This window comes from Sebastes umbrosus, chromosome 3 (genome assembly GCF_015220745.1).
Source record: "Sebastes umbrosus isolate fSebUmb1 chromosome 3, fSebUmb1.pri, whole genome shotgun sequence".
NCBI classification, from domain to species: Eukaryota; Metazoa; Chordata; class Actinopteri; order Perciformes; family Sebastidae; genus Sebastes; species Sebastes umbrosus.
Window position 1 is genome coordinate 9213348 of NC_051271.1, and position 14603 is coordinate 9227950.

The 14603-nt window shown below is 40.3% G+C and overlaps 1 protein-coding gene across 4 annotated transcripts in view; it reads right to left on the reverse strand.

Annotated features, from left to right (window-relative positions):
• Nucleotides 1–14603, reverse strand: part of rab11fip4b (RAB11 family interacting protein 4 (class II) b) — a 67381-nt gene that overhangs the window by 19166 nt on the left and 33612 nt on the right. Inside the window, exon 1 of one of the 4 annotated variants that reach the window (XM_037764417.1) lies at nucleotides 11270–11714. The exons of the other annotated variants lie outside the window; for them this stretch is intronic. Coding sequence (XP_037620345.1) covers nucleotides 11270–11347 — 78 coding nt within the window. The 5' untranslated portion in view covers nucleotides 11348–11714. Of the gene's footprint in view, nucleotides 1–11269; nucleotides 11715–14603 lie in introns of those variants that run through there. 4 annotated transcript variants of the gene reach the window in all.

A 14603-nucleotide genomic window follows, 5' to 3' on the forward strand; every position in this document is an offset into this window, starting at 1 on the left:
TATGTATAACACAATATACAAAATTACATGTACCTAAATTAGGGCTGGGCGATGTGGCCAAAATCTTCTATTCCAATATACTGTAGGTAATTTCATATCTCGATAATGATATATATATTTTTTTTTTGTAAACTCCTGTGTGAATTAAGTACTTGTCAAATGAAAAATACTGACTATTTTCTCATTTTATTAAAAACATTAGTGCAAAATGAACAGTTTCAAGTGAAATTCTAAAGAAAAAAATGAATATTTCTATTTTTATAAGTGTATTTATAAGTGTGATGTAAATGCAAAACCGTAATCATCAAATGATATTCCCTCAAAATATTTCACATCTGATTTTCTGATAAATTTCAGTTAGTATGTGCTTGTTATCAGCAATTCAGACGACGTAATTCTGTACCTTCAAAAAAAGAATAAAAGTAAGTATAACTTGAGTTGTGTAACTTTTAATGGTCTGGGTGGGAATGAATAGTGGAAATAGAGCTTTTAAAAGTGGGAAAATATGAGTCAAAATTGCATTACATGTTGCTTGATTTTTCTCTAAAAGCTGGATGTTGTTTATATAATGGGAGGAAGTCAAGAGGAATGCAAAGTTGGTCTGAAGTGTCTCATAAAATAAACAAACGGGCCATAATAGCTTATTGGCCATACTGCTTAATTAAAAAAGGGAGGTTGTGCATGCACATCCAGATGAAAATAAAGTTGGTTTGAAGTGTCTATGAAAAGAATGAGAAAGCAATTGAACACAAAACCAAAAAGCTCTATTGGCCATTTTGCGTGCATTTTGAGATAGTTTGTAAATTACGAATATTACTGCAACAATCTGAATGCTGTTCGCGTCTGTTTAGAGCCAATCAACCTTTCATATCCAAATAATATATTAATATTTGTTTACATCCCTATCCCATACCCAACCAAACACACACACACACACACACACACACACACACACACACACAAACCTGCATGCCTGTGTACAACTAAATTAAAAAGTACCCATTGAACTCATAAACTGAGGCTTTGTGCTGTCACAAAGAGCCACCATGGGGTCTGGAGAATACAACCAAGGATAAAGATCTCTTTAGCATTCCTTAGACCGGCCTCCTTATTTCCCTGCAGCAGAAAAAAGACACAGTGTGAGGTGAAGGAACAGGCAGCTCCAACTAGTCTGGTCTTTGTCCTGACTTGGTCTCAAGCCCTCAAATCTTGGTCATGACTTGGTCTCGGTTTAGGTGGTCTTGACTACAACATCGATGAGAAGAAGTTGTATTTAATTGTCATTTCAAAAATATTTAAAGAACTTTATTTTCCTGTAAGTCAGTCAGTCAGTCATGTAGCATCTTTGGGAGAACAGAAGCACATGTGGCATCACTTAGGCTGTCAATTAAAGCTTTTCTGACAGCTGTTGTTTCAGGCAAAGACGCTGACGGACAGTAACATCCTACTTTGCACTCTGCCCGTCACTCTGAGTTACTCTGATGAGAATAGTGAAAAAGTGATGATGGAGGGAGGATCTGTGTGTGTTTATACAGTATGCCTCTCTCTCTGTACCTGCCGGCTCCAGATCAGCCCGAGGGCTGGAACTGCCAAAACATGAGCCTACAGAGGGTTTGGAGTTGCTTGATTCCCCCGGAGCGCAAACACAGCTGGTCTGCCGAACAGCGTCCAACCTGCCAGTGGCTTTGAACCGAGGACGCCGAGATCTGCTGTGCTTTTAACTGCAGCGGCTCTGCCTGAAGCCTGACGCGCCTTCACATCACCCTTTGGTCTAAGGAGGACTTTTATCATCATTAAATGTCTTTTTGGGGCCAAGTCAGCTCTGTTATCGGTGATTTATCAGCAGGTTTCATCAGGTGAATGAATCTACTGTATGAGTGTCTTTCAGTGTTTGGTAGTACACCTAATGTATTATATCAACATCTATTTTATACTATAGTGTATTTGTTTTGCAGGACGGTATTTTCACATATCAATAGCATTTTAAAAAATGCAATGAAACTAGGCTCAATTCAGTTAAATGTCTTACAGTCAAAATGTATACCAAACTAGTGCAGTGCCGGTCCGGAATGGGCCGACTGCTTGGCACCCAGAAGTTCTGCTTGCAGCATTGTCAAGAACTGCTGCTTGCACCCGCCAAGTGTAAAGATGACTGGATTAACGGTTCTCGAGATATACGAAGAGCGAGTAGCAAAAAATCAGATTTGGACAAAATTCAGGTTGGCGGAAAATCAAGAGATGCAAATGGGCGTGACTTATATAGATAGATTTGTCTGGACCCACAAAATCCAGGGGAAAAAGATTATTTTCTGAGACAGACAGAGATTCCTTGCGTAATAGTTAGATATAAGAGATGGCGACTTCTCACGGGTCCAAATGCAGAACAGAACTGTATTAACTGAAAGAGATTTTACACTTTATCGTGCTTTGATCGACAAGGATTATAAAGACATGGAGGGAAGGACAGAGCAGGCTTTATAGCATTACTCTGCTGCACACCATGCCTAATGTTGGACAGGTTTTCATCACATTTTTTAAATAAAATAGGAAAAAAGATTTCTAATCTGTCTGTGAGTCTGTTGCTGCAGGGTCTGACCTAGTTAAAATACAGACATCCCATTTTTCCTGCTTTTCTTCCCGCTCTCCCAGGTGAGAGAAGAAGACGATGGAGAGATGAAGAAGACAAAAGAAAAACTCCTTTTTTCTGAGATGAGAAATTCAGGTTGAGTGAACAGACCTTTGCTGTGTGTTTGTGGTCCATTTGAGGGTGTGTTGTGTTATTTTAGGAAAACGATGTGAATTTGTATACAGTGTGTGATTGTGTGTTAACGACGACTAGCTGTGCATGTATGTGTGAATGATCTCTCTGTCCAGGTGCAGTGTTTAAATATGAGCTTCTCAAATGAGACAGATTTATTACATGTCATGTGTAAACTTTCTCTGGGACAATACAAGTCAGACAGCTTCAGTATTAGACACAAAGAGTCATAGCACAGGTTTTTCCAGATACAGGTGTTGTGCAACAGTTGTGCAGCATGAATAGATACAGTATGTATGATACGGAGTAAAGAAGAGGCTCTAACACAGCCAGGCTCTTAGGGGGGAAATATAAATGATTTACATCCACTGCAGCTGCAATAGATATGAAAGAAGTGAGAAGAAAGGGGATAGAGGGACAGAAAATAAAGAGCAGGGACACGTCTCATGAGATCACCACATGTCAAGTGGAGAGAAATAAAAGAGAGACGGCAGCGAAAAGACCAGAGACAACTGCAACTAACTTAAAAACAACAACAACAGCGAGCCCTGCTATCCGTGCAACACACACGCCTCACCTTAAGTCATACTTTGACCTCCTAATTAACTTTCAGTTGAGCTTGGCAGCGACAGTAGTTTTTCAGCAGTGCATGGATGGGAGATTATGCAATATGAATGACGACAACCAATCACACCATGTTGACAGTCCTGAAGCGCAAAATGTTGAGTAATGTATTTGTCATGCTGCAGTCGTTGAGCAACACTGTGGAAGACTACAGTATTAGAAATTGTGAGATGCAAATGGTGTTATTGTATTGCAATTACTGCTACAGTGCTAGTCGCTAAGGAGGCCACCATACAGTATTTGTGTGTGTGTTTGTGTAAGAGAAGGAGTTGGAACACAACAGGTGAGTGGGAGGCAAACGTGCATTCAGAGACACACTGAAGTGCTGCTGCTCATATAATCACTTGCAATCTTATTTCCTCTGACGTGACCTGTAGTCAAATCATGAAACCATCCAAATAAGCGATGCAAATACCTCATGGACATACAGTACGTATCACAGAGGCACAGACAGCAGGTTATTCTCAGGAAGTCAAGTAAAATTGACTCGTTATTCGTAGCAAACTGAATGTGAAATGTGTTGTTCTAGAGGGAATGGCCGAATTTTGTCGTTTTAATTTGGAGGACTATCCAGTTGGCAACCTCCGTGTGTTTCCAGTTAATGAAAGTTAATTGTAATAATTTGGTTGCCAAAAAATGTCTTATTCAACGTTCGGTTGTACTTAGCTCCACCTCCAAACTGCCACAAACCAATGGGTGACGTCACGGTGACTACGTCCACTTCTTATATACAGTCTATGGGACGATCGTAGAAAAGTAAATGAATATGCATCTTCTGAAAATGTGAAAGAAAATGCACAAGTTCATTCTGTATGTTTCTCTTCATGGTTTTCACTCTGACATCTCCTCTTTTCAACAATTAGAACCAGAGTCAACTTTACCGGCCAAGTATTTTAACATATATACTTGGCATATAATTACATACAGTGCGGTAACTCTTCTATATAGTGAAAGCCTACATGCACACATACACACACACACACACACACACACACACACACACACACACACAGTGAGTGACATGAGCTAATTACTCACTGAAAAGGCCAATTAATTTGAGGTTAGTGTTCAATCTCAAAGTCATCAAAGGCTTTAAGTCTTTATCAGGTTGGACAACAACATTTGTTGCAGCCGTCATTAAAAAGATAGACTCCCCATCCAGCTCTCCTGACAGCCCCTTTAGTCTATGCTGAGTGCTGAGAGTCAATACCAGTTTAGTGCTGAACAAATCATTAATCCGCCCCTTCTGGCAAGGCGGAGAATTATGTGGATGACGATGCATTTCATGGCCCCATTGATGTAAATGTAAAATAGAAGGAGAAGATGGCGTTGAACTTGACAGGACATGGCTGGGCAAGAGCAGTACAACCTGAATATCTTATTTTCTCAGCTGAAAATGCTGCCAGCAGAGTGACATTCTCACTTGTGTCTAATTTACAGCAGATAAAGAATACAGCAGATAATGCCATTAATATCAATAAAAGACACAAGAATCAAGAGAATCCCTCCCCTTCTCGAAAAGTCCAACCAAACAAAACTCTTTGGACTCCGCTCCAGCTCCGCTCTAACTAGCTTTGTTTGAGGGCGTGCCAAATTAGCCGTTATGCAAATATGTTACTTGGTGACATCACCACGTTAAGGAAGATAAAGTGGGACTTCAATCAAGGCGTTTCAGGCAGTTCAGGAGCAGTGTTTCTGTGGGGGAGAGTAACTCCCTTTGGCGTGGAGTTTGGGCTTTGTAACTTTGCACAAAAAACTATATAACACACTAAAGGAAAGGGGGAAAAGCACAAAAGCATAATAGGTCTTCTTTAAGCTTCCTCCCCATAGCAGTCCTATAAGGCTTTAAATGAGCTATGATCTCTATTCAGGACCACCCTCTAGAAATATGTAAGGAACATTTTTGCGGTTTTGTCATTTGAAAAACTGGATTAAAGGAATTATACAGCTTATAGGGTTTTAAAAAGGTGTTGCCTATTTGTTGTATAAGTAGTTGGACATTAACCATGTCGTTGCTGTACAATCACACAAAACAAGTGTTGTGCAAAAGACAAGAGAGGACAAAACAGAGATGGAGTGCTACACCACGCAGTGTGGGGAGGGACTGGATGAGCAGAACTGACATCGACTGGATCGATCCACTCTGATGAAGCTTTGATTTAGAGTGAGTCAGCAGTAAAGGGACTGGAGGATGAGCATGAAGAGTGATGGACACTTTGAAAAAGGGGGAATATAGAGGATGGATCGGGGAGAGAGGAAGGCGAGAGAGAGAGAGAAGGGCAGCAGAGAAAGAACAGCAGTCTCTCTGCTTGTGTTTGTCAGAGCGAGCTCCACAGATAAGAGGCGTTTCTCTGCAGAGGCTCTCTCTCTCTTTGTTCATTTCATCCTCTCTGACTCTCTTTCTCCCCATTCTTCTAAGCTCCGAGCTCCTCGACTGCTGCCACCACAGAAATATTCACCTATAAAGTGAATCGTTTAATGCTTCTGCTTTGATATTCAGCATTTTGACTCTGTTAGCGGTGGCTGCTTCTGTCATTCTGAGCCTCAGATCCCACCAGTGGGTAACAAGAAGCTGTGGGACAAGAGGGCATAAGAGGCTTTACAGAACCTTAAAGAGATATTCTAATTCACAGATGTGTACGAAACAGCTGAAACGATTAGTTGATTACTTGATTAGTCAGTTATTTGTTTTATTTTTCAAGCATAAACGCCAAACATTTGCTAGTTCCATCTTCTCAAAGGTGGGGATTTGCTTCTTATCTCTGTCATATTTGATATTAGATTGAATGTTTTTGTTTTTTGAAGATGCCAGGTGGGGCTCTGGGAAACTGCGATTGACATTTTCACTATTTTCGGACATTTCGTAGACAAATAAGCAGTCCCGGCGGCATGGATGGGCATTGCTTAACCCTGATAGTCTTGAGTGTAGCCCCAAAAATTTAAATGTAAGCAAATGTGAAGCTTGAATGTGAGATAGGCTACTCCTCGTAACATAACAGCCTGTCCACATCTTTGCAGCGCCCAAGAACATATAGCTATGCTCCATTTCCTAAGCTGCATTTCCACTGATCTGCTCAATGTATTCAGTGTCAATGACTTCACCTGTGTTGTTTTTAAATCAGTGAAGATTTGGCACAATGTGCATATGCTATGTATAGATATGTATAATCGGCCTGATCAACACTCACATGGTTGTGCCCCCTATTATATTTACATACGGCCAACTCACGGATATCAAATGCCCGCTCACAGATTTATGTCTGCTGCCGGGTCTGCAAATAAGCAATTAATCAAGAAAATAATCAACAGATGAATCTATAATGAAAACAATAGTTAGTTGTAAACCCAAATATACACATATTACCTTTAAATAGTCTTCAGTTGTTGAGTGATGATTATCATATAACACCTATTTTAATTGCTTCAATAGCACTTTTTCAAAATAGCACGACAGGGGAGCATAAACCCTCTCTGTTTGTGTGTCGTGCATGTTTCTGCCTGCGTGTCTGCATTATTCAGCTCCTATGGTAAGCAATACTCTTCCTACACATGAACACAAAGGGGAAGTAATGAGTCATATTTTACGAACATTTTGTGAAGTCAACACTGTGGGAAACTACAGAAAATGAGACACACGTCCAACTGAAATACTGCACAAAAACACCTCAGACTCCCTATAGTGAAATAAACCCTCTCTTCCTCCGTGCTCGTTCATCTTAAAGTCAAAACTGTCAACACTAAAAACATCAACACTGGGGCTTTAAGAGCAGTGTGACAAACACAACTACACACTATTAAAAGCATTACACGCACACAGATTTATTTCCACCTGAGTTTAAACAGGTAGCTGCTTGGATTACCAGGAATGCTGCGCTGGACAAAGGACAATGTAGGGAGGGACTGGAGCAGCACACTGGAGACTGTGTGGAGGTTTTCTCAATGAAACCCAGTTAGATGCACGCAAGGAACACCAACAGGTGAAACAACACGAGTGCCTGTGTTTTGTTGTATGTCTGAATCTACTGAATGAAAAGAATACGTCCTTGAAAAGTAAGTTTATTTTGGCTAATCCTGACTTCATCAAGGGGGTATTTATAAAAAAAAGGTTAAACGGTTAAACCAGTTCATGATGACAGTTGAGGTTAGCGGTTAACAAAAGAGTGCTGTCAGCAAAGATCCTTACTCATTTCAATTTAAAACGTTTCCGTGCGTGCTTGGGTGTGTTCCTGTATATACAGTATACAGCCCGTTAAACAAGGAAAACTTGAAATACATCCCTTGATTGGGAGTTATTAAACTGTTCTATTGCATTACGTGTGTGTGTGTGTGTGGGCGTGAGTCAATGAGTGAAGTGCATGTAATTACTAAGAAAAAATCTGGAGACATATGACAAGATGATTTAGCTCTGTTACTTGTAGAACACAAAGATGCACGCGAAGCTATTGTTATTGTATCGTGCTGACTGCACAACATTCAGTCAATGCTCTAATGTATCTACTGTACACGTCAGTGACTACGTTTACATGCACACTAATATTCCACTATTATACCGAATATGACAATATTCAGAATTCGATAGGGGCCGTGTAAACAGCATATTCCTTTTGGATATTATGAATTAGGTCTTATTCCGAATGGAGCATTTTCCAATTAAGACATGTGGGATATGCTGATATTATTCTGGTTTTAGGAGTATTCTTTGGACATGTATACAGCGCATTCAGAATATGCGTCTCAATTGTTTCTTTTTTATTGCAGTTTGTGAGTTATGGCCTCTTGCCTGTTACTGCCAGTTCTGGGCGTTGTACACAAACCAACTAGCCCACAGTTTGCAGAGATGCATGTCCAAAAAGAAAAGCCACATTTCTGGTCGGAAGGAGAAACACACCTAGTTTTAAACACTATGAAGACTTCGATATCAACAGGTTTTTGAATAGGCGCAAATATCACAACGCCGACCTTTTCAAGAAAGTGGTTGAAGGAACGAAACCGGTTACGTTAATCTGAGTATGCACAGTTGCATGTAAACGTGAATATTCATTTTCATTAGCCATGTAAACAGCTTAGTAGGAATATTGTCTTTTTCAGAATAAGAGCAAAAACCAGCATATTGTGTGCATGTAAACATAGTCAGTGTGGGAATGTGTGACATCAGAAATAGGCTCAACCTGGTCCAAAAGTTAAATCAAAGAGCTGTGTCGTACTTTCTTATCCCTGAGTACCTGTTACCAACCCTTCAGAGAGAAAATAGATCGTAAAAAGGAAGCTCAATGTTTGTTTGTGTGGGCATGTGATATAAAAGCCCAAATGTGGCCGATGCCAAACAGCATCACAGAAACATATTGAAGTGTAGTTAAGAGAAGCTGTCACACCAAGTAGGCAGGTGTTGGTGGGTTTATTAGTCCATTTGTTCTCTGCGTACCAGCCACCTGTTCTGAACTCTTAAGTGTTATGTATGTATGTTTAAACAAAACCCACTACTGCTTCACATCAAAACAAGGAAGTCGGCATTCACCCACAGAAGTCATGAGTGTGCTTTGTTTTTAGCCCTACGACAGACAGCGTAATATTCCAGCCTACTGGTGCTGTAACTAATGATTAATGTAGTTCAGAAAATGTCCCTCGCAATTTCCCAGAACCAAAGGTGACATCTTTAGATTTCTTGTTTTGTCCAACCAACAGACTAAAACCATTTATATCATTAATCTACAATGATATAAAACAGACAAAAGCACAAAATCGTCACATTTCAGAAGCTGGAACCTGAGAATTTGACATTTTTGTTTGATAATTGACTTAAAACATTGATTGATTATCAAACATTTTGCTGATTGACTAATGGTTTTAAGTCTACAGTCCACTGATTCAACATTTGGGAAGGTTCAGTCATGCTTCCCTTGAATTATCATTATCACTATTATTATTAGGGAAGTAAGATTCATCTTCAAGGAAAAGCACCCTGACTCACAAACACTCAAGAACTCTCAATCTCATTCACTGCTCAAATCCATCGTCTCACAGCCAAAGAGTGTTGTGTCTTAGCGTGTTGTTTGTCCTCTCTGTGTCATCAAACTCATGTCCACTGAAAAGAAAAGAAGGTCTGTCTTTAACAAAGTGCTTTGTCTTGTTTGTCGGCCCTCTTGCTGTCGGCCGCTGAATGGGGGGCATTTCAGTGTGGCGCTAGTGGCGGACCCTCAGCAGGTGGTCACGACCCGGCTTATTTTCAGCCGTTGCATGTGACGTTTGTGATTCAAATTTTGTATTCTGTGACGACAATAACTGATTTCTAAAAGGAAAACAAGTATAACAAGTCCAGAGACAATACTTAAAAACAGCAGTGCATTAACTCTGAGAACGTGGGAAAGTATTTGTGTTAAAGATATTTGTTTTGTCTACTTGTTTTATTCTTTTCTTCTCTCTCAGTATCGGTGTATTAGACAGAATGAGAGAAATCATAGAGAGGAGCGACTGCTTTAACTCCTGCAGATTAGCCTCCATTCATCCAGAACAGCTCAGCACCGCATGTTAATCTAGTTATTCTAGTCCTGGTGTACTCACAGTGCACTTGGCTCAGTGTCAATAATTGTTGAAGGAAACAAAATCAAATTGTTGTGAAAAACTATAACTATATAACCATAAACATAATGATTTATGAGAGAGATAAAAGTCTCTTTTTGTTGTTGTTGTTGTTGTTGTTGCTCGGGACAATGAACAGAGAGTTTCCTGCTCGGCTGAGGACGAGTAAATCTCGTTACGTAATGTCCAGTCACAGACCAGGAGCATTCAAAACGACTAGTCTGACGTCATGTGTTGCTATTGAAATCCCCACAATACAAGTGAAACTCACCTTGCCTTTCTATTTTTGGAGTAATGAATGGATATTACAAGGTACAGAAAGTACAGTACAGGTATCAGTCAACAGCACTTTGTATTCATATTTTCTTTTTTAGATCTAGATGATCTAAATTACAGTAAAACCTATTTTTAAAATGTTGACCCTGACAGTTTTTGAATTGTTTACTGTGAAATGATTTCATCTAAAATGTTCTAATAGTTAATTAAATGTCTTTAAATACAATTAAATCATTCCTAAGCCCTGTTATGTGTGTATTATGTCTACAGTGCACCTACATTTGCAGTGTGGTTGGTTCAAAACATGATTGTTATGGTATAAACTTCCCCTTTTTCACTCAACTATAGCCTGAATAAACAGACCCGGAATAACTTGAATTACACTTATATGTTTTAAACACATATGACAGAATGAATCATAACAGCCTACACTATTTATGTGCCAAATATCATTCTCCTCAGTCCCTTTTTACATTTCACCACCTCTATCTTTTCCAATCTATCCGGACCTGGACGTGCTACATCTGCCCTGTTCCCTTCACACTTTTTCTTCACATCTCATTCACACTCTGTCATTGCCTCTCCTTGCAGCCACCCTGGTTTCCAATTAATCCCATTGTCATCAAAAAGAGATGTTGAACCGCAACAGAGCTACCAGTGACTGTGAGACAGACATAGAAGAGGAGAGCAGACAGGGATGAGATGAAGAGAGGAGGAGAGAGGTGATGACACAGACACCGACAGCTGAGCGAGACAGAGAGACAGGGAAGCTGTGAGGCAGGGTCAACTACATGCAACACACATTCAAACACAAACTGGGGGACAATGGACTCTGCACTGCTGCTGAGCTGCCCCCCCTCGCCAGTCTTTAACTCTACCCTTCACATATAAACTATCTCTGCTTCCTTCATGTTTTCGCCTTTGTTTCTTTCACTAAACCCACACAGGTCTCTTTTCTGTTTTGTTCCCATTCTGTCAAGTGATCTCCCATCAGCTCCATTATTCCAGCTGGTTGGGTGCAGTCTGGTTGCTTACCCCGTTTACTAGTGAGGGGAGTCCATGGTCAGCAGTCCCCCTCTTCCAACCAGCAAAACCCTCATCCACTGAAGTCATCCACTGATTCACCAGGGCTAAGTCCGTTGTCTTGGCTCACACACACACACCACACAACACACACACAGGTGTTCCCTTCCAAGAGGGAAGGGATAGTCGGGATAGTCCAAAGGGTGAGTCCCTGTTAGTGGTATAGTCCAAAGAGAGGCAGAGGAGCCGAGCAGGATGTATCGTTCACTTTAAAACACTGCACCGGCTGCCTGGCTTCTCCTACACTGACACAATCTCTCTCTCTCTGTAACACACACACACACACACACACTCACACACACACCAACACGAGCACAGACTCTGCACCTCACACACTCACACACTTTGCCTCTCTCGCTGACTGGTTCGCCGGCTGACTCGCATTCACACAGTGAGAGCTCAGATCAGGCAACAGTTGTTGAATTCATGGCCCCTCCTCCTCAACCCCCCCCCCCTCCCTCCATGCAACGGTTGCTTAGCAACTGGCTTCTGTGGGCGGGGCTTGTGAGAGTCCTCACATTGCTGCACACTCTGCTCTCGGCTGCCTCCCACTCAGGCTATATTTGCATATGAAGCCCTGCCTGCCTCACACAGTGTGTGTGTGTGTGTGTGTGTGTGTGTGTGTGTGTGTGTGTGTGTGTCTGTGCTGTGGAAGAGGCCGGTGCTGCCTGTGTGGGCCGTGGAGACGGGGGGGGGCAGGGAGGTGATTGTTGTCACTTTAAACTGAAACAGTTTGTCTTCAGTGATGCAGCAGATTCCACAGGATGGGTCAAAAAGAAAAGACGCTTACTGGTTGGTCACAATGGGAAGGAGAAAAGGGGCTTTAGAGATGGTATTTGTTTGTTCACTTCGCTCGGCTAAAACTCTCAAATGAGTTCAGAAAATCACTTGTATCTGCAATGTGTCCTTTAAAAACAGGAGAAGACACCAATTAAGCCTTATCATTACAGTTTAATTAGTCAATTAATCAATTAAAAAATGAATCAGCAACTATTTCAATAATGAATTAATTAAATAAATCATTTTTAAGCAAAAATGCCAAAAATACTCTAGAACAAGTCTCTCCAATGTGATTATTTCTTGGTTATCTTAGTCTTCTATGTTATTAAACGGAATCTCTTTGTTTTGGAGTTTTGGAGTGCATTGAATTAGGCATTTTGGCATTTGAATATGCCAATTTGGGCTTAATTTTTACTATTTTCTGGCATTTTATCAACAATTAACTGATTAATCACGACAATAATAACCGACAGATTAATCGACAATGGAAATAATCTTTAGTTGCAGCCCTAAACAGTATTATAATAACCACATATAAGTCTCATATCATTATATAAACTGTATCTCCCCTCTCTGACATAAAATACATTCACTACAATCCAGTTACTTCTCAATCCAGAACAAGAGGACATATTGGTTAACTATTCTGCCCTCTTTTTTAGAGGTTTAGTGGTGGGGGACAGAGGTCAAGGAACCCCTTTGAAAATCGCCATGCCAGTTTTTCCACCGTTATTTGGTGATCTTCCCGAAAAGCTAGCGTATTGGCATCAATGGATTCCTTAGGTTTTTCAGTTTCATATGATGCCAGTATCTTCACTCTAGCTTGAAAACTCGGCCTGAAAGACAGAATAGTGGCCTGGCCTGCTGTCAGAGTGTTAAGGGGTTAATCCATTGTAAGAGAATCACATGTTCGCATTTCATTTGTAGGCTCATATGATTCAAAGTGGAGAAAATCCTTAAATCTCTCATGAAATCCTTTCAACCGTCAATATACATGAAGATGTTTTTTTTCGTGGTTCTTGAGAAGTTGATCTTTTACAGACACATTGTGTTGTATTGATGCGATAATTGAGAAATAATGTGCCAAAACTCCAAGTCATCATTCATTTATAAGAGCTGATTATTAATTTAAACTCATCAGTGAGACTGACAAATAAATAACATGTCGGTATTTTTATAATTTGACGTGCAAACTGGATGAATGGAAATTCCCTTTGCGCCAACCTTCTCTAAACAGCAAAACTTTATTTTTCTGCTATGTTAATTTCTCAAAAACAACTTCTTTTTCTGCTGTGCAATTTCTTCTACATTTCTAAATAATTTCACAGAACTTAAGGTCTTACTGATGTGCCCTCAAGCATTTAATCTTTTCCTCAAAGACTCTACAGAAGTTTTAAATGAATGTAGGGAAATATTCCCTGACTGGGCTCTCCATAATGTTTACTATTATTTCTTTTTCAACTCTTATCTCAGCTCCGCAGGGCATTTCAATCATTCTTTCAGCTGCCACTCTATATGCTTCTTTTCTCCTCACTTGTATCTTTTAAATTGCTCTTATTCTAGCTGGATGCTGACCAGACTCTCTTATCAGAGTCCGAGATACAGAGAAAAGCCCAGGCTACTTCTAATTAGAGCTAAAAAAATGTGATTATTATACCGTGTTTTACTGTTACTGTTACAGTGGCCGGAGTTTACTGGCTCTAATATGATTCCAACCAACTTTTCACCCTCATGGACCACAACTGAAATGAGGACCATGTGGACATTACCATGATATGAGGGCAGGCAGAGTGCTGTGCACTGATGGCAGATTGAGCCCGAGTTTTAGATTATAACACCATCAGCATGTTTTAACGACCAGTATGTCTGCGTCCGTGTGAAGCTATACATTTCCCACAAAGACAACAAGATGACCTGGTTTCAGTTGTGCTGCACAAAGCAATACAGGCGGAGGTTGAAGTTTCATTTCTATTAACAGATTACCCGTAGCAACTCTAAACCTCACATGCACTACTTGTTAGGGTTGGGGAGGAATCGATATAGCATAGTATCACAATATTGTTTTGCTAAATGGATGTCAATTATCAATCTTTTATTATATAAACGGTTAACCTCTTAACAATCCGACGGCCAAACGGGCTCAGTCTTAAAGCTAGAGTGATGATATCATATGAAACTAGAAAACCTAAGGAATCCATTGGTACCAACCATGTCATACTAGCTTGTCAGGAAGAACGCTAAATACCACTCCAAAATCTACGCAAAATTTTGGCAAGGAAAAAGTGGCATGGCCATTTTCGAAGGATTCCCTTGACCTCTGACCTCAAGATATGTGAATGGAAAGTTTGAGATGAACAGAGTGAAAACTGTATCTTATTACTCAGCACATTGCAAAATGTTTAAAATCGCAATTAGATGGTATCGTGACTTAAGTACTGTGATAATATTGTATGGTTGGGCCTCTGGTGATTCCCGCCCCTACTACTTGTGCTCCTTATACTTGGTC